The sequence below is a fragment of the Eubalaena glacialis genome, chromosome 14 (assembly GCF_028564815.1).
Source record: "Eubalaena glacialis isolate mEubGla1 chromosome 14, mEubGla1.1.hap2.+ XY, whole genome shotgun sequence".
Classification (NCBI taxonomy): domain Eukaryota; kingdom Metazoa; phylum Chordata; class Mammalia; order Artiodactyla; family Balaenidae; genus Eubalaena; species Eubalaena glacialis.
The window spans coordinates 47,513,452-47,541,117 of NC_083729.1; the positions used below are offsets into that span (position 1 = coordinate 47,513,452).

General features: G+C 36.8%; 1 protein-coding gene across 1 annotated transcript in view; it reads left to right on the forward strand.

The window, feature by feature from the left end:
* Window positions 1-13,797: 13,797 nt before the first annotated feature.
* CFAP36 (cilia and flagella associated protein 36) overlaps window positions 13,798-27,666 on the forward strand; it is a 32,901-nt gene continuing 19,032 nt past the window's right edge. The window contains exons 1-4 of the mRNA XM_061210549.1: window positions 13,798-14,093; window positions 16,924-16,988; window positions 17,605-17,706; window positions 24,950-25,064. Coding sequence (XP_061066532.1) covers window positions 13,979-14,093; window positions 16,924-16,988; window positions 17,605-17,706; window positions 24,950-25,064 — 397 coding nt within the window. The 5' untranslated portion in view covers window positions 13,798-13,978. The remainder of the gene's footprint in view (window positions 14,094-16,923; window positions 16,989-17,604; window positions 17,707-24,949; window positions 25,065-27,666) is intronic.

Sequence of the window (27,666 nt, forward strand, 5' to 3'; positions counted from 1 at the left end):
TCCTGTGGGTGGTTAAGGTCACATTGGAGAGGGTTCCTGTGGCTGCCATGATTTCCGGGCTCCTCAAATTCTCCACTCCAGGAACAGATGATGTATTTATCTAAGTCTTTGTTTAATGTCTATCTACCCTTGAGGTCTGTTTTTCTCATCACTATACCTTCAGAGCACAGCAAATGACACATATATTCATTCATTCAATTAATATTAAATAAATGCCTTTTTTATTGCCAACATACCAACATAACAATGACCTCTTCAAAAGCTTCAGAAGTTTATGGCAACAACTTTCAAACACTCTTAAGGTGACTTTTCCTCTAACAAAATCTTCCCTATGCATCCTTCAATGTCTAAGCAGAAATTGATATTTTTAAATTGATTTGCTGGTATTCTGGAGTATAAATTGCCTATGTTATCCTAATTCTGCTGGCAAGAGCCCTTTGTCTACATGTGATAGACCAGTGCTCTTAACCCCAGTGAGTCTCAAACTTTAGTGAACATCACATGCATGAAATGAATAGATATTATTTTTGATTAAGAAAATAGACAACAGAAGAAATTTCCATTTTTGGGAGAGGAATACAGAATACTTTTTAAAAAAATAAATTTATTCATTCATTAATTTTGGCTGCATTGGGTTTTCATTGCTGCACGCGGACTTTCTCTCTAGTTATGGCAAGTGGGGGCTACTCTACGTTGCGGTGCACGGGCTTCTCATTGTGGTGGCTTCTCTTTGTTGCGGAGCACGGGCTCTAGGCCCACAGGCTTCAGTAGTTGTGGCACGCGGGCTCAGTACTTGTGGCACACGGGCTTAGTTGCTCCCCGGCATGTGGGATCTTCCCGGACCAGGGATCAAACCCGTGTCCCCTGCATTGGCAGGTGGATTCTTAACCACTGCACCACCAGGGAAGTCCCCAGAATGCTTTAAAGAGCTTAGAAAAATGCTTGGAAATAAGATAGATATATAAAATTGAAATAACATTCATATGTACTAACAATACTCAGTTTGAAATATGTAATTAGAAAGGAATCCTAATGTGTAATAGCAGCAGATATGAACATATGTTAATGAACTTTAATGGAAAATTTATCACCAATATGAAGAAAATTAGAAGATCTTCCTGAAAGATATTAAGTATAAGAAAAGTAGTACCATATTTAAGACTAATATTTTAATAATGCCATTCTCCTACCAATTAAAATACTTAAAGCAATTAGGCAAAATCCCAATTTAAAATACTTTCAAAGAACTTGATAAAATAATTCTGAAATTATCTGAAAAAATAAACAGGTAGGGAATTCCCTGGCGGTCCAGTGATTAGGACTCCACGCTTCCATTGCAGGGGGCCCGGGTTCCATCCCTGGGAACTAAGATCCTGCAAGCCATGTGGAGTGGCCAAAAAAACCCCCCAAAACAAAAAAACAAAAACAGGTAAAAATAGTTAATATCCTTAGCCATCATAAAAAATGATCTTATATTACATTAACTTTTAAATGAGGCAATCATACAAAAATAGATAAATAAAAAGGATTGTCTCATGTTTTATATTATTTCCTGTGTTCACACTATTATTTTGTTAGCAAAATGTTTTCCTAAGAAGCAATGAAAACTTAAATTTTATATCATGAATTGTGAGTTGGTGGGGACCAAGGTAATAAGATTGCATTTTATCAAGAAGCTAGACTAATCTTCTCAGTTACTGATCTGAGTGAGGTGTAGCATCTCCTTTCTGAAGAGTTTGTGAGTCACCTCTCTCATCCCTATTAGAATGGCCTCAACCACCAGACTCAGCATCTTTATAGAAACTTGTTCTTTTAAGTACCCAGCCAGTCCAATATTTCAATGTTTTCAGTATCTGGATTCCAGTCACAGATAATTTCATTTAAAATTAGCCTTTTAAAAAAATAGGTGGCTACCACTATTCTCAACTACTAAAGCTTCTGACTTGAAAGACGAATTAATTTATTAAATGATGAAGCTTTAGCTTCAAATGAGTGGTTATTCCAATCTCTCTAAAATAGTACTTTGCAATCTGTTAATCAAAAGATAATTAACTGAAATAATTTCCGGATCTTATTAGGACATTTGAAATCATAAAACTTGTCAAGTATACATTCAGATTGCTGCTATAGAAATACAAGAAGCAGCACATGCAGGATTGTTACAATAACATAACCACCAAATCTTAAAATGTTAATAATAGTGGCACTGAATGTGGAGAATACAAGTAAAACTGGTGTATACTGAAGTGCACATTTTTAGAAAGTTTAAAGTATAATTTGGCTTCATCTTGAAAAGCAGTTCAATGATATAGCTGCAGTTTCCTTACTAAAGTGCCAATTCTATTTTTATAAATTCTCATTAAAAAATTTTTTTGCAAATTCTTGATCATATTTTACCCATGATCATCTTACTGTTATGATTCTGATATAATTATCCATCATTATACATGGCAAAATGTTCATGTCCAATTTTTAAACCAAATCACTTTTTTTTAAAGAAAGTACCAAAAATTCAGTAGGTTTGGATACAGAATTACAAAGACACCTAATGACAGAGCTAAAAGCATGTAAACAAAGTGGAACAACAACAACAGCAAATGCCAAGACAGGAAAAACAGAAAATGTCTCAGAATGGCGAAAGAAGGTGGCTCAGCTGGGAGGTAAGTATTAAACCAAGTTTTTAAAATGCAAGTGTAAATAATTTTGGAGAAGTGACTGATACTGATTCTCAGTTGTCAAAATACTGGCAAGTGAAATTTATTTATGCATAATAAGGAAATGTTTAGTGGTGAAAACATTCTGGATTTTTTAATGTATCCCTACTAATTAAATTTCGTACCTTGAAAGTTGAGCTGTCCAATTTGGTAGCCACTAGCCACAAGTGGCTATTTAAATTTAAATTAATTAAAAATAAATAAAAATAAAAATTTAGTTTCTCATTTGCACTAGCCACATTTCAAGTCCTCAGAGCCACAGTAGACACTGGACACAGAAACAGAACATTTCCAACATGGCAGAGAGTTCTGTTGAACAAAGCTGTGATCTGTCAGAAGAGCCATAATGAATTATGAATATTATTCATCTGGAAGCTTACCATAACTACTTGCCATGAGCTACTTCTAGAGGCAAGATGTACACCCAGATAAAACAAGAGTCAAAATTCTTTATTGCCTTTTTTTTCCCCCCAAGAAATACACTTCCTTGGAATATTATTATCTACCAGCACCTAAGAAATGCAATAGCTTATTGTGAAAAATATATAGGCAGCAACTTTTGACTTTGTATAACATTTCAGATGCTGAATCACTAGGCATAATTTTCTCTTCATGATTGAGCAGAACAGCTGAGAAAAATAAAGGATTTTGTCTGCTTTATGTAATAGTATAACCCAGAGCACACTCAGACAGAGATAATCTTTTATAATGGGTTTGGCAGGCATTTCATTAACATGTTGGGGTGGGGGAAATATCCTTTATTACAGTTCTTTAAGGTTCTGAATTATAAAACATGTCTAATACAAGCATTTGTTTATTTTCATTTAAGTTTTAAAAATTGCATTCTTTTTGGATCGGCCTTAGAAACATAGTAATAATAAAATAGATAAAAATCATTACATATTTATTCCAGAACATAAAACAGAAAATGATTGGGTGTTATCCAATTCTTTTATGAGCTAAATATAGCTCCGACACTATAAGCTAATAAAGATGTGACACGGAAAAAAAATTTAGACAAACCTAACTTATGAAAATTAGACACAAAATAAATAAAATGCTAGCAAATCTAGTTCAAAATACACTAAAACTTTAACCCATTTGAAATAAAGGAGAATTTACCTTAGACTGGAAAGCTGACAATATGAGAAAGCATTAATAAAATAACCATATCAATTGATTAAATAAGAAAAATCATATGATCCTCTCAGTAGATGCTAAAAGGCCACCAGGTGAAATTCAACATCCATTTATATTCTTAATAAAAACATATTACTATATAAAATTAAAATAAACACGATGAGTGTCTACTCCAAATAAAAAGTCAGTTAAACATACTAAAGATACATTTATCATTATTAAATATTTCATACTTTATACCATTTTTAGCCAATGTAATGAAGTATGAAACAGAAATAAGAGAAATAAATAGTAGAAAGGCAAGCACAAGAATTCTGTGATGCTTTTCAGATTAAGTAATTCCACAGCAGGGAAATTAAAAAGAACTAACTCATAGTTATTTCTTAATAAAAGAATGCAGAGAGTAAATATTAACCCTGCAGAAGTCAATATATTTCTATGAAATCGTCAAAATCCAGTTATACATGTAAAATAAACCTGTTCCCAAGTGAAATTTTTAATGAGTGATGTGCATGATCTTTATAAGGAAAACTGTAATCCTTATTGAAAGATATAAATGGAGACAAATAAATGGGGAAAACATCATGTTCTTTCATGGGAAAAATAAATAGTATGAGGATCTTACTTTTTTCAAATTAACTTATAATTCTGATGCAATTCCAATTAAAATATTATTTTTGGAGCCCTAGAGATTCACAGAAAAAAACGAAAAAGAAAATATAAAAGATATTTAATCTGATAATAAAATGCATCAGATAATAAATGACATTACTATCAGATAATTAAAGAACATTACTATGGTTTAAAACAATGCCTTTGACTAATCTGCCCGGCCCCCGCACTACTAATAGGAAGCAAAGTTCCCTAAAACCTTTGGGCCATCCTGAAGCTGGGTCTTGGTAGGCATAGATTTCTTCTCCTTTTTCTTTTTCCCCATGGTCTGCCATCTGGTGGCCTCAATCAGCAACTACGTTTTCACTGCTGCAAGATACCTAGGGTTGGCTGTTACCCTTTAGTTTACACTTGTTCTAGTTAGCCAAAGAATTAGAGTTGAGTGCCTGAGTCAAAGGGCACTAAATGACATCTTCCAATCTTACGTAAAAGAACTCCTATATAAAATGACATGATGGGTTTGGCAAAAATGTTGGTAATTGTTGAAGCATGGTGTTTCTTTGGTGTATGTGCAAATTTGTATAATAGAAAGTTAAAAAGAAACAAAACAAAAATTATTGCTTTCGGGGCTTCCCTGGTAGCACAGTGGGTAAGACTCCATGCTCCCAATGCGGGGGGCCCAGGTTCGATCCCTGGTCAGGGAACTAGATCCCGCATGCATGCCGCAACTAAGAGTTTGCATGCCACAACTAAGGAGCCCACATGACACAACTAAGGAGCAGGTGAGCCACATCTAAGGAGCCCGCCTGCCGCAACTAAGACCCGGAGCAAGCAAATAAAAAAAATAAATAAATAAATAAAAAATAAAAGAGTAATATTCTTTAAAAAAAAATTATTGTTTTCACAAACATAAATGGCCAATTAATATATGAAACATCGTCAGTCTCATTAACAATTAAACATTGGTAAATTAAAACAAGTAAATTTTTTTTTACCTTTCAGATTAAAAAAAAAATCACTAAAACACTAACGTTTCTGGTGCTGAAAAGGTGTGGAAATATAAACACAATCTTTTGGTGAGAGTGTCAGTTTGTACTGCCTTTTGGAGGGCAATTTGGTAATACTGATGGAAAATTTTATTGTTCCAAAAATGTTTCATATCCTTACACCCAGAATTCTAATTCTCTTTTATGAAATGACTTGGCAAGAATGCAAAAATACATGTACATTGATGTTTAATGTAGCAATGTTTATAAGAGCAAAATATTATAAATGAGCATGAATAAGATATTCATTTTAAAAAGGTACATCTAGGGCTTCCCTGGTGGCGCAGTGGTTAAGAATCCGCCTGCCAACGCAGGGGACACGTGTTCGAGCCCTGGTCCGGGAGGATCCCATGTGCCGCATAGCAACTAAGCCCGTGAGCCACAACTGCTGAGCCCGCGAGCCACAACTACTAAAGCCCATGTGCCTGGAGCCCGTGCTCTGCAACAAAAGAAGCCACCGCAATAAGCCCGCGCACCGCAACAAAGAGTAGCCCCCGCTTGCCTCAACTAGAGAAAGCCCGCACGCAGCAACAAAGACCCAAAGCAGCCAAAAATAAATAAAAATAAAATAATTTATTAAAAAAATGGTACATCTGTATAATGGAATACCATGCATCCATTTGAAAGAACAATTTCTTTGTATTAATATTGAAAGATCCTTGGAAAATGAAGTAAAAGCAAGTTAGACAAATGAGAATGGCCTCATTTTGGTTAAAGAAGATAATAATATATGTCAATAGGCACATTAAAAAAATCTGGAGGCTGATAACCAAACCATCACAGTGAGTTTTTTTTAGGTGGTAGGAAAAATAGAAGACTTTCTTCATTGTGTAGTTCTATACCGTTTGAGTTTTTTTCAATATACATATACAATCATCCTTTGGTATCCATGGGGGATTGGTTCCAGGACCCCTGTGGATATCAAAATGTGTGGATGCTCAAGTCTCTTATGAAAAATTGCATAGTATTTGCAGTATTTGTATATAACCTATACATATCCCCCTGTTTATTTTAAATCATCTCCAGATTACTCCTAATACCTAATACAATGTAAATGCTATGAAAATAGTTGCCAGTGTGGCAAATTCAAGTTTTGCTTTTTGGAACTTTCTGGAATTTTTTTTTTTCAAGTACTTTTGATCCACGTTTGGTTGAATCTGAGGATGCAGAACCCGTGGATATGGAGGGCTGACCATATGACTTTTCCAACAGAAGAAGTAATAAAGATAAAATTTTAAAATGAATAGATAAAAGAGTGTTTCCCTGCCATCCTTAAAAAATATTCCATTATTAAGCCCGCTTCCCTACTGCCTCTGACATCAGGATGGTTCCCAGTCAGGGTATCTGATTCCACCTCTTCTGAAGGTGGAAGAGGCTTCTGTCATCCTTTTTTGCTTGAGAGACTTGATCTCAATGTTCTGGGCTCCAAATATGAACCTTGAAATTTTCTTTATCATCTTTCCCAGATATTCAAAACGGGACTAAAGCAAATAGGACACTCACTGGCTTCCTTACTATGCCAGAAGCCCAAACTATCAAGTTTATCAAGCCCAAACTAGTGGCCTCCACAGCGGGTCCACAAAATTATCCATTGGCACTCAGGGAAAAAGTATTAGAATTTCAACCTATATATTTTTATCTCATCCTTTGTTAATTTCAACTTTTGTTTTTTTAATTATACACTATATAATTGTTTAATTCATATATGTATATGTACAGGTCCATAAGTCATTAGTAAATATATATTCAAATATTAAGAGGAGTATTCAAAATTTTTTTACTGATGGAGTTTCTGGCCAAAAAAATTTAGAGGACATTAATTTAGGCTACAGCTGCTTTTAAGAGAGAGAACTAAAAGCAGATCTAAGATGCATATAAACATGTTCTATAAATTAGTCATCCTCCCCAAAGTCACTAATATAGTAGTTAAAAGAAAAAGAGAAAATAGATAAGAAAACACAATAGAAGACAAATGCAAGAGTCAATTTAGTAGGTAATCCAAGGTAGAAGGGAAGAGAAGAAAGTAAAATAGGAAAATTATCTACACATACACAAATAAGACAATGAAAAAACCTAATGACTAAAGAAAAGGAGGTGAAAGAAAAAGAGTAATTCACACAAAGATCCTGAACATTTAGAGATGAAATGAAAATAAGCAAACTATCATACAGTTGGAATTTAGAATGTACCATATCTGGAGCTCTTTATTCTTGGTTTCTAGCATGGTGCTTGGCACACAGTATGCACTCAATGAGTAAAGAAAGGATTCTAAGCCATACCATTTCACACCAAATGTATGTGTTAAGTCACAATTTGAAAAGTCATTGTATTTTCATTTCTTTGCTGTTATTTTAAATCAAGTTGTTGAACATTTTATAGATTATGAGCAACAAAAGACATTGAAAAGAGAATGGAAATTTTGTGATGCTACATCTGCAAATGCAATAAAAATCTAAGGATTCATTGGAGAATCTGAAGATATGGCAGGTAATTATTTATTTGCCAACCCATGGAAACCTCCTCCATCCCTTTGCTGTTATATAAACCAAATAATCAAGACTATTTGGAAATAACCTATAATTTAGAACTTCTAAAAAGTCTTTCTATAGCCAGAATAAAAGCAATTTAGAGGATTAAAGCAGTGACCTTTTTTCCTTTCTTTACTTGAAAGCTCAATTCATACCATTTGGAGTAGTAATTAGGTAGTTCATTAGGGCTGTTTTATATGTTCTATAAATTACATATGAAAATGACACTTCTGTTGCATTGGTATTTTTAAGCTTATTGCTAATAATAACTTTCAGCCATCTGATCTAGAATGCAAGCATATTTTGCTAAAGTTAAAGAAACCCCTGCTCAGCCAGTAGTCACACCTTTACTGTCTCCCCCAGGAGCAGAAAAGAGAAATGGATTGTTTTTAGGCAAATATGAGGCTCTATGTACTCCAGTCATAATTCACATGTTCATCAAATACTCATTGTGGGTCTCTTAGTGTGAAGCATTGTGTTGGAGTTGGAGATACATTTGTGAAATTAAAGAATTTATGTCCTCTGGAATTTACAATCATTTCTCTAGTCCTCCCCTGACTAAATTAGCAATCTCCCAAGTATCTGAGATATATTTGTGCATTTGTAGGGACATGTAGACTCATGGATATAAAACAATAATAAAAGGGATAAGAATTAGCATTTAACCATGACGATTGCAGAATGCACAATACTTCCTCTTAAAACAAAACCAAACTCCATAGGTACACATATTTAAAAACTGCTTGCTGTGTGATTTAGCAATTCCACTTTTAGGAATTCATTTTCACAAAGTGGTAAAGATTAGGTGCAAAGATTTAGTTACAAGGATGCATTTATTTTTAAAACAGTGCAAGAAACAGCCTAGGTAAACACAGAATTGTTTAAATAAATTGTATTATGTTCACACAATGAAAATGAATTGCTTGTGTACCGCTAAAATTCATATGTTGAAATCCTAACCCCTAAAGTGATGATATTAGGAGGTGGGGGGTCTTTGGTAGGTGATTAGGTCATGAGGAGCCTTCATAAATGGGATTAGTGTCCTTATAAAGAGACCCTGGTGAGCTCCCTTACCCCTACCACCTGTGAGGACACAGAGAGATGATGGCGGTCTATGACCCAGGAAGTGGGCACTCACCAAATCAGCTGACTCTTTGATCCTGGATTTCTCAGCCTCCAGAACTGTGAAAAAGAAATTTCTGTTGTTTATAAGCCCCCTAGACTATGGTATTCTGTCACAGCAGCCCAAGCTAAGACACTAGGTAACATTAAAAGGGATCATGTAAACATGGAAAAACTTCTGTGATATATTATAAAATTAAAATTGGAGGTTACCTTGTTGCTTAAGTGTCAAGTACAGAGAAGTGCAAGCCCTGACTTCGTGCTGACCCCGGGCAAGAAATGTGACCTCATACAGTCTCAGTTTTCCCACCTGTTACGGGCTGAATCATGTCCCCCAACATTCATATGTTGAAGTTCTAACCACAGTACCTAAAAATTTGACTGCATTTGGAGAGAGGGCCTTAAAAGGGGTTATTAAGTTAAAATGAGGTCATTAGGGTGGGCCCTAATCCAATATGACTATGTAGGGAAGGAGAAAACCTTTCTTCTACTCTCTTAGGTTTAGTCATTGGGGCCTATGAATTAAACTGACAAAAGTCAGATTGATGGGAGAGAAGGCATACAATTTTATTAATATTTACAATTTTATATGCATGGGGGCTTCACCAAAAAGAAGTGAAAAAAGTCAAAGAGCAGAGAGACTTGTGGGCTTACGTACCATTTTAACAAAGGGTGATAAACTGTGGAGAAGTGACTAGACAAAGGAAAGAGGACTTGGGCTTCTAGGGCTGACAAATTGTGCGGAAGTGACTTGTAAATACGTGGGGAAGGAGTGTTTAAGATATCTTCTAATGGAAGACAAGGGTTATTTTAGTAGAGTCTGTTTATGCAGACTCATCCCAGCATTGACTCCTCGTCTCCAGTGATGAGTGTTCTCCTCGCCTCTGCCTGGTACAGGGAAAGTAAGTAGGTTTCTCATGGGAAATTTATGCCCTGTTTTATGCAGATGGAGGAGAGCAGAGAGCTATTTCTGCATCTGTTGTTTCTCAGCTGCCTTCAGCTCAAAATAATCAATATGCCAAAGTGGCATATTTTAGGGTGTCACATTTTGATCCCCTTCAACTGATGTCCTTATAAGAGGAGGAAATTTGGACACAGACAGGTAAAGAGGGAAGACCATGTGGACACAGTGAGAAGGCAGCATCTAGACGCCAGGAAGAGAGGCCTTAGAAGAAACCAAACCTCCTGACACCTTGAAGTCAGCCTTCTAGTCTCCAGAACTATGAGAAAATAAAATTCTGTTGCTCAAGCTATTAAAATCAGAAACAAAGGGAGACTGGCTTTGAAAATTCCCTTAGCCAATAAAAACAGTTTAGTCATACAAACAAGGCTTAATTTAGTTTGTTGTGTGAGACCTACTTGACCTGGCTCATTTCTTGTTTATGCCTCTGGAAATCATAAGCGAAACTTGAACTGTTCCCCAAGGTTGATATCAGGTAATCACTGACAAATTCCCTATCGTTTAAGAAAATTCTAATATTATAACCAATCACTGTAAAGAATAAACGGTCACTGCTTTCTCATTACATAAGCTGCTTTATAATAATATACCCCTGAGCCTCATTCCATGTTTTCATTTAAGAGCTCCTGGTCTGCAAACTGTCTTTTTGATGTGTGCACAATAAACTTTAACTAATTACTACTTTGGTGATTCACTGGTTTTACTTTGACTATTTCTTAGCCTTTGACAAAGCCACCCAGTCTATGGTACTTTGCTACAGCCGTCCTAGCAAACTAATACACATCATCCATAAGATGGGGGAAATCTTAATACCATCTTTACTTAGTTCTTAAGGTTGTCCTGAGTCAAACAGATGTAAATTTCTTTGTAAACTATGAACTACTACACAAAGGTAAGTAGTTGCTATTCACGCGGTCCCTGAAAAATCTGGAGGAATGTAATTATCTTATTAAGACTGAACTTTATAACCCTTTAGTAAGGCAGAGATTCAGTTCCCATACAGGGATGGGGAGAAGCAAGAGATTTCAGTAGGAATGCAGTAAAGAACGTAACTGACTTGTCAGTGAAGAGAGACAAAATAAAGAGAATGCAAGTTGTTAAAAAAGAATCTAAATTACATATAATAATAGCTAACATGTATTGAGCATTTACTAACTTACCAAGCATGGTCCCAAGTAATTTTTATGTGTTCTCTAATTAAACCTCTTATCAACACCATGGTAAAAGTACTATAGATGTGTGTGTGTGTGTGTGTATGCTTACATGGGTATGTATGTTATCTATTTCAGTCTTTTCTGTTACAACAAACAACTTCAATGTGAAAATTTGTTCATATGTAGCAGATAAAATTGCCAAAATGAGAAGTTGTGATTTTTCAAGAGAGGACCATGCTTTGCAGCACTGCAAAACATGAAAAACACTACCTGGCTGAACAAAGTGATATATGGTAAAATGCACAACACACACCCACCTCGTCTTCTTATTCTTCCTCCAGAGCACCCCACATGCATTGCCCTAAGAGTGTGTGCACTGTTCTTTTGAGTTTGTGTTTATTTCATGATAAGCATATTGAATATATTATATTAAATCTGTATAAGCATCCTTCTTATAAAGGTCCCAAGTACTGAATAAAAAGAAACTCCTTACATTTGAGGAGAAAATTGAAATAATTCAATGTTTTGAAATAAATGAGAAAACTTGCAGGCCTGAGGGAATTCACATTGGCATTGAAGAATGACGCTGAGAAAATAAACAAAAGAAGAGCTTGTGCATTCCAGTTATTATCTGCTTCCAGTGGAATTGGAAAGCACTTCCAAGAGACTAAAGATAAAGACCCTAAGGCCAGGTAATGCTGAGTGCAGTTGGATAGCGCTTTGTGGCCTTCACACTCATTAGAAACCTGACAAGAAACTTCATTATGAAGAAAGGAAACTGGCAGAACAAAAGGGGTATTTCTCTTTTAAGCTGGTTTAGAAGACAGAAAAGGAGAACAAGAAACCACAGTAATCCCCTTCTGGTGTCACAATATTTTAGCTCCAAAATGATGATGTCCTTCTCTCCTTTTACCTCTTCTCAGTAACTCAAAACCCCCCACACTTACCACACCCATTTCCAGTAAGTGGTACCTGGAGCATGGCTATCCACTAAGGAAAATAACTTATCGGCTACCATTTACATAAAAAATGTAAAACTTCTATATGGCAAAAGACACAGTGAACTAAAAGACAAACATGTCACTGCAACATGTGACAAAGAGTTAAAATTCTTATACTAATGTATAAAAAGCTCTTTCAAATCAATAAGAAAAATAAATCCCAAGAAGAAATGGTCAAAAGGTATGAAAAAATAACACAGGAAGAAACACAAAGGCTAATCAATATGAAATAAAGCTCAAATTCAAATTTAAAAATGCAAATTAAAACTATGTATCATCTTTAACCTAGTGGATTGGTAAAGATATTTTTCAAAAAGGCTTTTAAAAATAGGTTCGGTAATCTTTCCTTTGGGAATTTATTCAAAGTAAATAATGAGACTAGAGTTGAAAAACATGTGCAAATATGTTCATTACAGAATTGTTTATAAATTTGAGAAATCGAAGTAATTTAATCTAGCTATTGAGAATTGGTCACACAAATCAAAGTATATACAGTCTTTCATTTAGCAAATCTGGTAGAATCTATCCTTTGGAATAGTCAATAAACCAGCAGTTCTTAGAGACACACAGATACTCATTTTAGCAGTTTGTAGAAGGGAAAAATGGCATGGTATATCCACACCACGGAGGCAAAAAAAACCCTGCACACTAATGACATCTATGCATCCAAGTAAGATACTGTGTGTATATACAAGAAATAAAAATAACGAAACGGTAGTTTATAGAATACCATGTAGCTGTACAGAAATGATAGTTTTATGTTTATATGAAAAGATAACCAAATATTAAGCGAACAAAGTTTCATAACTGTACATACAATATGACCCCATTTATGTAAACACATATAAGGTTGTTTGAAAATATTTTGGGATGCCAAGTACCCTGACAATGACCTTTGAAGACCCATTCCACAAATGACCCCAATCTAAAAGTAGAGTTGGTGTTACTTAACAAAAGGGTTGGTTACCTAGACATTTATTTAAAGGAACATTTACTTTGATTTTGCTCTTGAAAAACTCAATTCTAGTTATTTCTATCTGCGCAGGAAAGTTTAAAGACCCGCCTTCAGCTACAGGATGCAAACTGACTGCAGAGCGAATCAGCAAGTCTTACAGAGCTACTTTGCTCAGGTTTGTATTTTCAAACAACCTTTTAATTGCAAAGTTTCTGGGCCAGCGAGTCTGAAGATGGTCGGGACTTAGTGGTGGGGATACAACCGTGAACTGAAGCCTTTAAAATTTTCAGTCAGAGTGCAGGTGAGTTCGGCCTTCCCAGCGCCATTTCTAAGCCTTGGTCCCACGCATTCATCTAGAGGGAGCGCTGAGATTCTTTCCAGGATTTCCAGCCAATGGCTACACTTCTGCTCTTTGCCCCAGCAGCTCCGGGCCAATGGGCGGAAGGCTACCTTTCGACACAATACTGTTCCTTTCCGGCCAATCGGAAGAGTTCTTCAAATACCTCTCTCTAAGACGCGCTAGCTCCGCGGAAGCTGGCTTCACTTCCGGGCGGCTTCTAGGGGGCGGCTACGCGTGTTGCCACAGCGACCGTTTTACGTTAACTGGTTTGTAGCTTTCATCCAGGTGACTGCGAGACTGCGGGAGCAACTTGTCTTCCCGTTTCCTCTCGGCTCCCTGCGGCCGAAAGGCCTTCCGGGCTCCGGGGGTCTGGCCTAGGCTTCCGCGGCGGCCCTCGGGGGCAGAATGGCTGCGGAAGAAGAGGACGAGGTGGAATGGGTGGTGGAGAGCATCGCAGGGTTTCTGCGGGGCCCGGACTGGTCCATTCCCATCTTGGACTTTGTGGAGCAGAAATGTGAAGGTAAAATTCAGATCCCGAATCGTCAATCCTTTCTCACCTCTCTCACACCAACAGCCTCTCCACAAACTGCCTTTCATCTCCCCGGTCTCCACTCCTGTCTGCCAGGTTTAGAGCTGGTTTTTAGGATGTGTTGCTGTCACTGCGCCCGTCCTTTCCTTCACGGAAATGAAAACGAGGACCGAGATACCTTTCCCCCTGGGCCCAAGCACACATCCGAAAAACATCAGACTTTATAATCCTATGTTGGGTCTCTCACCCCATCCTGCACCTTTCTGCCCTGGGCAGGTGCACTGTTTGTGTGGGTTTCTTCAACAACTTCCGCAGTGACTTGGGAGGGGAGACGTCAGTTTGCTTCTGAGTTCCTTCTGATCCCAACAGTTGACCGAAAAGTGGGTGGGCGAGGGGTGTGTGATTACTCCAGCAGGCCCAGAGCCGGTGATCTCGGTGGCCTGTATTCCCTTTTTTGAGTTCTCTGACTCTCGGTTATACCAAAAATGGAGGGTATCCTACAACAAATGAGTTATGTAACCGTGTCATAACATTTCCTGTGAGAAAAGGGTACCTCCAGGTTCTGATCAGTTCACGCTTTGGAGTTCTGCATTCAGTTCTTAGAGACAAATTGGAGCCCATTCATGGAAAAGGAACCAGAAACGATGTCATATGAATAATTCCAGGCTGTTGTCGCAGTTGTTTAACCGGCCAAGACTTTAAGGGTAGTCATATCCATTAATCGTTTGAACATCTGTCTTATGTTGGAGGGATTAGACTTGTTTTTGTAAGGTTCAGTGAGATAGAGCTAGGGTCAGTGGGTTCAAGCTAGAGGGGAACAAATTTCTGTGAAGGAAGTGCTTTATAACAGAGAGTATCCCAGATAAATTAGCCTGCCTCAGGAGGTAATGAGCTCCCCAGCCACTAGCAGTGTTTGAATGAATCTGACAACAACTTAATGGAGTTATTATAGAGGGGAATTCAACTATCAAATGGTTGGTTATCCTGGATGATCTTTTAAGAGTCCTTTCAGCCCTAAGATTCCATGAAGCCGGTAAAGAGGAAATTTACTTTGACCACTGAATCTTTTCATTACATTCTCATTGCCATGAGCAAAATTCAAATAGTATTTATTAAGTATTGTTCTTACAGGTGATTTTTAAAATAAGTTCAAAATAACTTACTTCTGCTCTTTTTAAGAATTTAAAATGCTATTATGAGACTGATGAAGCATGTGGTGGTATTCTGACCTCCTTTAGGAGAAAAAGGAAATTATGTCACTTTTTGATTCCATTTACCCTACTGAATGAAACTAAATGCTGAAATGGAAAAAAAAAAAAAAAAACATCGTTCTTTTTATCCCCAGATGTCAAAAGTGGCTGCATCTCAGTTGTAACACACCTGATTGTGTAATTTTACAGGGAAACAGTAATCCTCAACCTTATAAACATGTAATGTAGTAATTTGGCTTCAAAATTAACTGAAAACAGCTTTAGTAGCTGCTATATTGCATGTATGCCCAGTGTTATATAGAGCAGATGCCAGGAGAAATGGAAGTAACATCCCAGTGACACTTGTAATAATAATGTTTATGTTTCGCTGACTTTGGGTTGTCAATGTACTATTCATCACCTCAGATAACTTAAAAATTAGTTTTGTACTACTCTGTAATATCAGCCTTTATTTCAAAATTTATTGAGTGTCGTTCGGCCAGAAGCTGAGGATAGAAAGATGAATAAAACAAATCCTTGTGCTTGAGAAGTTTGCAATTTGGTGGGGAAGACAAGCAGGTAAATGGAATTTAAATGTAAAGTGGCAGGTGTTATAATAAGGATAGGCACATGGTGCTGTGTATTGTAAGAGTTCAGAGGAAGGAATCTAACTAGCCTAGGAGTTGGGAGTGGGTAGCAGATCATGGAAAATGTGCCACTTGCAATATTTTGGAGAATGGTTGGGAGAAGGGGGGCAGGGTAAAGGCAAAGAGATCTAAGGGCTTGAGCAAAGGCATGGGGCTTTTTTGTCTTTTTGTGTTACATTTGTCAGTATTCCAAGTAATTGTGTATTGTTAAGAGTACAAAGTTTGCATTTTGGAGTGGTGGGAGTTGAGATTTGGGATCCAGTCTTGGAGGGTTTTGTCTGGTCTTCTAAGTATTTTGGACTTATTCTCTAGGCAAAGAGCAGCAATTGAAGAGTTTTAAATAGAAAATTACAGAAGTTAGTTTTGCGTTTTAGAAAGATCATTTGGGGGGAATATTATAAAAAGGGGGTTTATTGTTTACAATTCATGAGTTTGTCTTCTTTCCTTAATCACATTGTACCTTCTTGAGGGAATATATATCTTTCTAATCTACATTGTTTCACACATATGATCATTCAGTAAACATTTGTTTTTATTTATTTTTATTTCATTATTGATTTATATGTAATAAAAAAGGCCTAGTAACTTTCAGTAAAATTTGGATCAGCAAAGTTCCAGTATGATAAAATAATCTGGAACCTGTTGTAAAAGGAATTATTTAAAAACTATCAACAATAATGTTCCATTTAAAGTTTATAAAGAAATTGTTGCCTTATATTATTGATTGAAAAGTAGCAAATTAGTGCTCATCTTCCATATGAAGTAGATTTTAAGTAGGAAAAAAAACTTGTTTACAACTAACACTATACACACACACATGCACGCATATATACATCTTTTTTTAATCCCAAGAATTTAAAACAGAAGAGCTGGTTTATAAGACTGAGAGTTCTTTTTGTAAGACAACTAGAGTGGACTTTGATATTTGCATTAATGAAATGACTTGTTTTTTTACACTATGCAATATTTTTCTTTTAAATTTAGTTTTTGATGATGAAGAAGAAAGCAAATTGACCTATACGGAGATTCATCAGGAGTACAAAGAACTAGTGAGTATTTTTTTACCTGATTTTAAATGTAATTCGAATAATATTAATTCAAGATGTTCTGAATTTTAAAAATGGATTTTTCCATTAAAATTCTTTAATTAAAAATTCCAATCTACCCTAATAGTACTACCAGTTGCATTAGACTCCAAGGGTTCTCTGTGCATCTCAATCCTTATGACTCTAGAATGTAAGAAATAGATTTAGGACAACTATTTTAAGGGATCTTGCATCCGGTATTTAAATTTTATTCTTATTCTTCTGCTGATACATCCAGGGGAGTGTTAATTATTAATTTAGCCATGTTGTCTTGAGATTTTAAGAAATGCCTCTGGGTAGCAGAAGAGTTATACCACATCAAACTTCATAATCCTGACTTCAGTGATTTCTGGGAGAGTAAATAAAATTTCATTTGATTCTCTGCAAAAATTTTCACTTTCTGTTGTTTGTTTTTTCTGTGAAAGACATTGTCACTGCCATATAATATAATTTTATGTAGATTAATAATTGCAAACAAGCATTTGATTATACTTTTCTAAGCTCAATGTAAAATTTGGAATTTAGAATTTTTCTATGTAAATTACAAAAAAAAAAAAAAAATTAAACTTTCTATTTTTAGGTTGAAAAGCTGTTAGAAAGTTACCTTAAAGAAATTGGAATTAATGAAGATCAATTTCAAGAAGCATGCACTTCTCCTCTTGCAAAGACCCATACATCACAGGTTTTTTTTTTTTTGTTTTATTATGCTAATATATAATTTTAACAGAAATGCTCAGATTTCACTTAAATTTGCTATGTTTGATTGTCAAAGTATAATATTCTAGACATTGTAAGAGTGAAAAGCCAATTTATCACATATGGGTTCTTTTTTGTAACAACCTTGAGAAATGATAATTTGAGGCATAATGAACTGATGCTATTAAAAAGGAACTTTCTGAATTCAGAACTATACTAGATCACAGGCTTTGTGCAAACTGCCGTTTTATTTATATAGATCTCTGACAATTTTGCATTTGCCCGGTTTCTAATCTTAGCAGATACGTAGTACACAGTTCCTGGGCTTCCTTCTCTTAGACCTAATTTTATTGTCTCATTAGTTCTGCAGTGCTGGATTGAAGTAGGTCTTATGTGTATTTATAACTAATATTTACTGACGGCTCTTGCTAGCTGCTGTTTTTTTTGTTTTTTTTTTTAAACATTTTTCATTTTCACCAAGGTCTTTATTTATTTATTCTTGGCTGCATTGGGTCTTCGTTGCTGCGTGCGGGCTTTCTCTAGTTGCGGTGAGCGGGGGCTGCTCTTCGTTGTGGTGCGTGGGCTTCTCATTGTGGTGGCTTCTCTTGTTGTGGAGGACGGGCTCTAGGCGCGCAGGCTTCAGTAGTTGTGGCATGCAGGCTCAGTAGTTGTGGCATGCGGGCTTAGCTGCTGTGCGGCATGTAGGATCTTCCCAGACCAGGGATCGAACCCGTGTCCCCTGCATTGGCAGGCGGATTCTTAACCACTGCACCACCAGGCAAGTCCCTAGCTGCTGTTTGAAGCAATTGGCATGTATTATCTCATTGAATTTTCCTGACAATCCTTAAGAAATTGGTACTATTTTACTTCCATTTAGAAATGAGAAAACTAATGCACAGATATATTAAGGAACTAGTGCAAAGTCCACAGCCAAGTAACAAAGCTAGGATACCAGCCCAGGCACTCCAAGTGAGAGCCCTTGCTCAGAGATTGAGTATAGGGATATGTTACTACCAAATATAGTTTACCAAATAAACTATAATTCCTTATAGTTTAGTGAGGATTGTCTATGATGTGACCTGAAATTATTATTTTCAACCTTCTGCTGCTGTCGTTCTCCAACACATTACATACTCTAGTAGTTCTGGCCACTTGCTCTTGTAAGCATCCATGTGCCTGGCTTTGCTCATGGTAGCCCCTTAACCTGGAATGTTGAGCTCCCACCTCCTCCTCCCTCCATCCTTTCCTCAGCCAGAGGAATCCATCTCATCATCAGGGTGTGCTGAAATGCAACTTTCCTGATCCCTCTCGTCAGACTAGCACTCATTCTACCTCACTGAGCACTTTCACGTTTTCAATTCAATTCGACTGCCTTGAATGATAGTTTCTTACACATCTGTTTGCCTTGAAGAGTTTATTGAAAATTATTAACTAGTATTTAAATTTAAGACATTGGTATTTGTTTTTATTTTCCTTGTTTTTCAGGAATATTTTCTGCTTTGGTTAATATTTGTCAGCCTCTTAATTAAATTATTATGAATGAATCTGAATTACTTTGTGAAAAAAGATGTTCATAGTAATAGTAGTCACATCCATCTTTTGTTTTCATTATCAGGATAACTTTAAATTATTTTTGAATGAAGATGTTCAGAATTTTAAAGTACTGTTTTCAGATCAATAGTAACACATCCTTCTCTTTTGCTCAGTTATACAACACCTTTTGATTTGGAGTTGATTGGTAGTACAGCCTTGTTGTGTACAAGGAGGCAAGCCTTTTGACACAGACAGATCTGGATTTGAGTCCCAGATCTTTTGTTTATTTTCATTTACCACGGGCAAAGTTGTTTTACAGTTTTCCTTCTTATCCATTCTGATTCTCAGTTTCTATATCTATAAAATAGGGATAGTATCTACTTTGAAAGGTTTTTGTGAAATTTGAGTGAAAATGTTCATAAATGTTCATAAAGCATTTAGCACAATACCTGACACATATAAGGTGGTCTATAAATGGAAGCACCTCTTAATTAATGGTAGCTTTTTTGGTGGTTGATTAGCAGGGTGCTAATTAGGCCAGGGTCATGTGTTCAATCCCCATGTGGACTAGTTAGCTTTATTCTCTTCTGGAGCAAACTCTTAGCCCCAGATACTGAAGGCAACATGATTGAATCAGCACAAGGCCATCACTGTTAATCAGAAAAACAGCCCAAAGCATGCTATTTACTGCTTTGCAGCAATAATCTAATCTTTGTAAATAAAGGTCAAAATGGTGATTCCATTATGCTAATATAGGGTGCCTAAGAATGAATTCAAGAAACCAATTGCTTGGACTTCCCTGGTGGCGCAGTGGTTAAGAATCCGCCTGCCAATGCAGGGCACACGGGTTCGAGCCCTGTGCCGGGAAGATCCCACATGCCATGGAGCAACTAAGCCCGTGCACCACAACTACAGAGCCTGCGCTCTAGAGCCCATGAGCCACAACTACTGAGCCCACGTGCCGCATCTACTGAAGCCCTGGCGCTCTAGAGCCCATGCTCTGCAACAAGAAAAGCCACCACAATGAGAAGCCTGCACACCGCCATGAAGCCCCCCACTCACCGCAACTAGATAAAGCCCGCGCGCGGCAACGAAGACCCAACGCAGTCAAAAAAAAAAAAAAAAGAAACCAATTGCTTGCCTAGAGTAGTTTAGGAGGTACTCTTCATTTTGTTTTGGTCTGTTTGGTTTGATTTTGATTTTTTAAAACAGCTGCCAGCTCCCCTCTCATTGATTGTACTTGTAAAGCCGACTTGCAAAATTCTTTTCACCTGGTTTGGTCATCGTTAGCCCTAGACCACTGGTCCTGGCATACTCTTTGTGTATTAAAATCAGCAGTAGTAAAGAGTGCATCAGATGAAGACCTCTAGTTTAAAAACAACAACAACAACTACCATCTCTTCTTTCTTTCTTTTCTTGCTTTCTTTTCCTCCCTCCCTCCCTCCCTCCTTTCTTTCTTCCTTCCTTCCTTCCTTCCTTTCTTTCCTTTCTTTCTTTCTTTCTTTCTTTCTTTCTTTCTTTCTTTCTTTCTTTCTTTCTTTCTTTCTTTCTTTCTCTCTCTCTCTCTCTCTCTCTCTCTCTCTCTCTCTCTCTCTCTCTCTCTCTCTCTCTCTCTTCTCTCTCTCTCTTTCTCTCTTTTTTCAAGTATCTTATCTGAGGGAATTTTTCATATGCATGTTCAAATACAGGTAAATGCTGCTCTGAATCTTGCAGGGAGGGGTAGTGGGAAAATAGCATAGAAATTGATTAAGTTAAAAATAGAAGAGATAGTGGACTTCATAGTTATACTTTTTTTCCCCCTTAATCCTTTGAATCGGTAGAAAGGCTTTCACATCAGTTCTATAGGCTATGCTATTGAACTTCTGCAAATAAATATTTAATCACTATTCTTTTGAGAAATAATATGAATCTATAACTTTTCTTCAAAATTTTATCTTTTTTGTATAGAATTGCTATAGTTTTTTCTTTAAAAGTTTGGTAGAGTTCACCAGTGAACCCAGCTGGACATGGTGCTTTTTGTTTTGGAAGGTTGCTAATTATTGATTCCATTTCTTTAATAGATATAGACTTATTCAGATTGTCTATTTCTTCTTGTTTGAGTTTTAGCAGGTTGTGTTTTTCAAAGAATTGATCCATTTCATCTGGGTTATCAAATTTGTGATCATAGAGATGTTCATAAAATTTCTTTATTACCCTTTTAGTGTCCATGGAATCTGCAGTGGTGTCACCTTTTTCATTTCTGATATTAGTAATTTATGCCTTCTTCTTTTTTTTTTTTTTTAATTTAACCTGGCCAGAGGTTTCTCAGTTTTATTCATGTTTTTAAAGAATCAACTTTTAATTTTGTTGATTTTCTCTATTGATTTTCTATTTTTCAATTTCATTGATTTCTTCTCTAATTTCTATTATTTCTTTTCTTAATGCTTACTTTGGATTTAATTTGCTCTTTTTGTAGTTCCTAAGGTGGAAGCTTTGATTATTGATGTTAGATATTTCTTCTTTTCTAATATATGCTTCAATGCTTTAAATTTCCCTCTAAGCACTACTTTTGCTACACCCCACAAATTTTGATAAGTTATATTTTCATTTTCATTTAGTTAGAAATATTTTTAAAAGTTCTCTTAAAACCGCTTCTTTGATCCATGTGCTATTTGAAAGTGTGTTGCTTAATCTCCAAGTGTTTTAGGTTTTTCTAGCTGTTGTTCTGTTACTGCTTTCTAGTTTAATTCCGTTGTGGTCCTCGAGTATCCTCTGTATGACGCCTATGCTTTTAAATTTATTAAGATGTGTTTTATGGCCTGTAATGTTGTCTATTTTGGTGAATGTTCCATGTGAACTTGAAAAGAATATGTGTTTTTCTGTTGTTGGAGAGATGTCAATTTGATCCAGTTGACTGAAGGTGCTGTTTGGTTCAACTATGTCCTTATTGATTTTCTGCCTGCTGAATCTGTCCATTACTGAAGTCTCCAACTATAGTAATGAATTCATTTGTTTCTCCCTGTGGTTCTGTCTATTAATGGAGCAGCATAAATGCATGAAACCACTTGTACCTTTCAAAACTATGGTATGATTAACTCCAAGCAGAGATATAGGGTAACTTTAGGCTAAGTATGAACATGTTTGGGTGTTTTTAATACTCACTTAAGTCAGATTTTTAAAGACTCAGTGTTCATATTTTTGTCAATGTGCTTTTCGAAAACATAGATAACGTCACATTTGCTTTATCTAATAGTCTTCTTTCAAAGTAGTTTGACATTTCAATTAATTTAAAGGATACTTAAGATTGTTGTTGTTTTTAAACCACTTGCTAGCTTTTTGGAGTAACTCTTGTATTTAGTTTCTCTAATTGCCCTTGTTGGAAGCTCTTAGGAGAGGGGTGATCCATTTCCCTGGACCAGCAGAGACCAATTGCTGTCAGGTTGTTAGGTTTAGCACACCAGTTTGATATTTAATCAAAAGGGCCAGAACAATTACTTTTATAGGAGTTTTTAGTTTAAAAAGTTCTTCCTTACGCTGTTCAATTTTAACACCCAGCCAGAAAGTTATTACTATATCTCCTTCATTCTCAAATGGAAATTTTCTACCATAGTGTCTCTGAAAAGAGAATGCATTTTATAATTGATGGCATGTTATAATTTAATTGGCAGGGTTTTTTCCTTTTCTTATTGATACACGAAAGAATGGTTTATTTTGCCAATCTATGGAGTCTTAGAATTGACAAAATACTGTATTACTATTATTGTTATTATTATAATACTAATTTGCAGATGAAGAAACTGATGCCCAGAAGCCTAAATGATACGTCCAGAGTCATGCAGCTGGCATATGGTTAAGCTGGAAGTAGCCTTTGATATCAAGGGCTCATTTTTTGCCCCCATTGTATCAATAGTTCTCAAACTTTAATGTTATAAGAATTATCTGGGGAGATACATGGGTACCCATTGTCCAGAAATTTAGATTAATTATGTCTAGGGTAGGGCTCAGGAATATGCATTTAATAATCCCTCTTTCCCGCATTTCTTAGATGGGTTAACAACACTGTTTGAGAAGCCCTGCGTTACAACTTTAAGGATCAGCTCAAACACTGACTTGCTGATAGCTCTAGTTGACACATTGCCTTCAAGTGTTTGTTGATGAGGATGGAGTACTTGATATTACTAATAAGAAGTCTAAGAAGGCCAGAACAATGTTACGTGGTGGTGTAATCCCATAAGGGAGCCCTGGCAGAGCAGACATAACTATTACAGAGGCTGGCTGCAGTTGTCTTTAATACTGATCACTGGGCTGCAACTTTTTTGTTGTTTTATTTTTAAGATTTTTTTTCATGTGGACCACTTTTAAAGTCTTACTGAATTCGTTACAATATTGCTTCTGTTTTATGTTTTGGTTTTTTGGCCGCCAGGCATGTGGGATCTTAGCTACCCGACCAGGGATCCAACCCGCAACCCCTGCAGTGGAAGGCGAAGTCTTAACCAGTGGACCGCCAGGGAAGTCCCTGGGCTGCAACTTTCAGTTAAACATAGATGAAACCTATTTGTCATCCCCTGCCCTGGGCCTTTTGAACAGTATATGTGAATTTAAAGGAAAAGAAACTTTCCATCTTTTTTTCCTGCAGTTGACTCCTTATAAATGTCACAGAGAGCTGCTTTCACACTTTATTATTTTGTTTTGCTGTACTGCTTTTGTCAAGGATGTGAGCTGGTTGCTGCAGGAAGGGCTCCTTCCTCTTTGTTTAGAGCTCTTTGATGGAGCATTTGTTGAGGTGTGTCTTTGACATTATCGCTGCTGCCTACCTGGTGAACAGTAGCACACTCTCGGTTACCTCTGCATGATTCCTGTGCTCAGCTTTTCCATGAATGTCATGTAAAGCTTGAAATAAAATTTGAGTAAGGTGAATAATATCTGAGTGTTTTCTTTTGGGTTTTCATGCATTTCAAATCTTATTCTACTTCTTACTGATTAGCTTGGGAATTTGTTTGCTTTTCGATATAACAATAGTTCTCTGTAGCTAAGAGAGTGTTAATTTGGGTACTATAGGGTAGATACCTTTATTGTTTTTTCTTAATTTATTACACTTCTGTTTCATCCAGAAAAAGATTTCTTATCATAATTTCTAACTCTATTTCTTCCATGAAACTTTCTGCCTATAGGACTACTACAGTTGTGTTCTCACATTACTCCTACCACATTATGCTTATTTTCCAGACTTCATTTTTCTTTTTTGGCATTTACTCTTATTTAATTTGGTAATTTTATTAATTCAAGGATTATTTTGTAGTTACTGATTTATCACCAAAGAGTAAATTTCAGGTTGACAGAGGCTAAACCAAATAGATATCATCATTTTGGCTGAAAAACAGATCCGGATACTGCAGTGGTAACTTTAAAAAAGTAAGCCCAATTCCGGTGTTGTTTTTCCGAGTTGCTCAGCACTGGCTCATTTGGAAAATGTATCACTGTCTGCCTTAGCTTCCTGGAGGGTGGGGATGGAGGGGTTGGGAGAGTCAGCCTCTTGAGAACCTACTTTAAAGGCTTTTAGAATAAAATCTTAAAATTGTCCTTTTGAGTCATCTAGTCATAAATAACAATGCAGCATTCTTGAATTAATGCACCTTTTGCAGTGGAAATGATTTGAGTGTTTGGGAAATAGTTTTAAAACTTGAATCTTCGTTTAACTTCCTGACTTTTTTCCACAGGCCATTTTGCAACCTGTATTGGCAGCAGAAGATTTTACTATCTTTAAAGCAATGATGGTCCAGAAAAACATTGAAATGCAGCTGCAAGCCATTCGACTAATTCAAGAGAGAAATGGTAAAAGATTGAATTTAGAAATCTAAGTGCCAAATGCATTTTTTTTGGTGGCAGTTTTAACTAATATGGTCTTGATGTAGCTGCCTTGTATAAATTTATTTCAAGTTTGAAAGTCTCTGGCTGACTTAAGGGATACAAGAGTGCAAACTTCCTGATCACTGAGTGGTTGACATCTCAAAGAAAGCAGACCAGTATTTGATTTAATGTTTTAGGTTTCAGAGAGCTTGATTTTTCTGCCCAGCCACTGCATTTGTGAAATTCAGCATTTTTGAGTGGTCACAGTTACAGCTACTGTCGAGAGAAGGTGACTCCTCTTCTTCTGGCTTTATAGGAGACAGTGGTTCTCAAGCTTCAGGGAACAATGAGAAGCAGTTGGAGGACTTGTTGAAACACATGTGGCTGTCTCCCCGTTTCTGATTCAGTAGGTCTGCAGTAGGGCCTAATACTTTGCATTTTTAACAAGTTCCTAGCTGATGCTAAAGCTGCTGGTCCTGGGCCCGCACTGAGAGCTACTGTTCTAGGGCAATGGGCAGATAGGATTGTGCCACCATCAGGTGGAAGAAAAAGCAGAACCCAAAGCCCTGGTAACTGCCTTTAGCTTTATCTTTTCCTTAACTCTCTGCCTAAACTCACGTTCTTTCTAGCTCTTCCTGCTTTTCTTCCCTTCCTGTGCGCTTGAACTATATTTGACATCTTGACTCAGAACATCAGAGTTTCTAACCATACTTCTTGTTTTTGTACTATGTGCTTTTCACCTGAGGTGCTTATCTCAGTTTCCCATTTCTGACTCTGATGACCTTAACCTGTGTATTCCTTTGCTTAATAGATTGCCACTGATATTCCTTACCATGCCAAACTCTAATGGTTTGGCAGCAGGGCCTTTTCTTTGCTTGTTTCTTGAAGATATGGGAGCTATAGTTTAGTTGTACTGTTTGCTTTTAAGGGTCTGGAGCATGCAACAATAGGGCTTCTGTTGTTACAGGGCAAACATTAGAATGTTGCAGGGCCTTTGTTTTGGGTTCTACTCTCATATGTCTGATATGTGTAAAGGCTATATCCTTTAGAGCCAACCACCATCAAAACTATTCCCTAAAATCCTAAAATTCATTTCACAGCAGGTAAGACAGCTGTTGTCTGTGGTTTGGAGATAGCACCACGCTAACCCTGAACGATGCATGACACCGTGCTGTTGCTTTGGTGTAAATAAGTTTGGGAAACAGTCTCTTTTTCTTTGTTTCTCTACCATGGTTAGCTTCATAAAATCCTTTTCTCTTGTGTTTTCCTGCAGCTATGCTTTATTCTGACCTATGGGATAATTTGAATAATTATTTCATGTTATTTAAAATTATTTTGGGGGGATCAGTTTTGATAAAAGAAACAGTGAACTTGATATTGGTACTCTATAGTTTTCAATTTAACCAGAAACATTTAGATTTTAAAGAGAACAGGTACACATAGCTTGTATCAGCTGGGTGCCTCAGGCTGCCATTAGTAGAATACCTCAGTGAGAATGGCCTAAGCAATAGGAAATTGTCATCTCAATTGAACCAGAAGTCCAGAGGAAGGGAGGGAAGAAAGACAGGTCCAGGGTTGGTTAATTTGGTGGCTCAGTGATGTTATTAAGGACTCTGACACGTTTCCTCTTTATACTCTGCCATTCTCAGGTTCTTCTCTCATGATTGCACTCTGGCTGCATCGAATGCAGACTTAATATCTCATGAAGAAAAGGAATGTTTCTTCCTGTACATATTTTTTTGCTAGCAAGGCAACACTTTCATGGAAGCCCCCTAGGAGTTTTCCCCTTAGGTCCTATTGGTCAGGATTGGAGTGACATGCCTTTCTAAACCCTCTGGCAGGGGGAATGAGACCATTGCAATTGGCTTAAATCATGAGTCACTTTTGTGGGGTGGGGTAGGGCCCTGCCTCTTTGTACTTGGCTGCCTGGTAACTGCACACATATGGCTTATATTAGCAAGGAAGGACGAAGGGAATGATGTGGAATAATGCTGTCAAACCACAGGGTGTGACAGTTTGCTTACATTTAAACATAAACTAATACTTAGTTCTGCCATGAATTTTTAATACTTGTATTTAAGAATTTCACTTAACATAAATCCAGAGGAAAGTACCTTAGAGCAATGTTGATTGTACTCAAAACTGCAGACTGTTTGTTTATGTGAGAAAAATTCAAAGGCTCTCTGGATTCTGGTTGTATCTCATCAAATAATTTGGGGAAAATGCAAATTAGAGCATTATTTTGATGGTTTTGTTACCGAGTCTAAGCTCGTACTGCTTGCTGTACGACAGGCCAGTAATCGAGAGACAAGTTGTTGGGCTAGTGCCCCAAAGAACCATCTTGCCTGAGTTAGAATTCAGGCTCATTTTATACTAAAAGGGGAGGGAGTAAAGTCAAACCTTTTCTGGTTCCCAGCAGCCTCTGCAGGGGAGGTGTTAATTTCTTCCTCCCTGCAGTCATTCACAGATGGGCCTGATCAGAATGTTTCCTGTGAGCGAAACAAAGCTATTTTAGCTTAATGCTCATTACCTGGGAAGCAGGGTTCCCAGAGATGGGCCATTATGTATAATTTAAGCTCATAGGCAA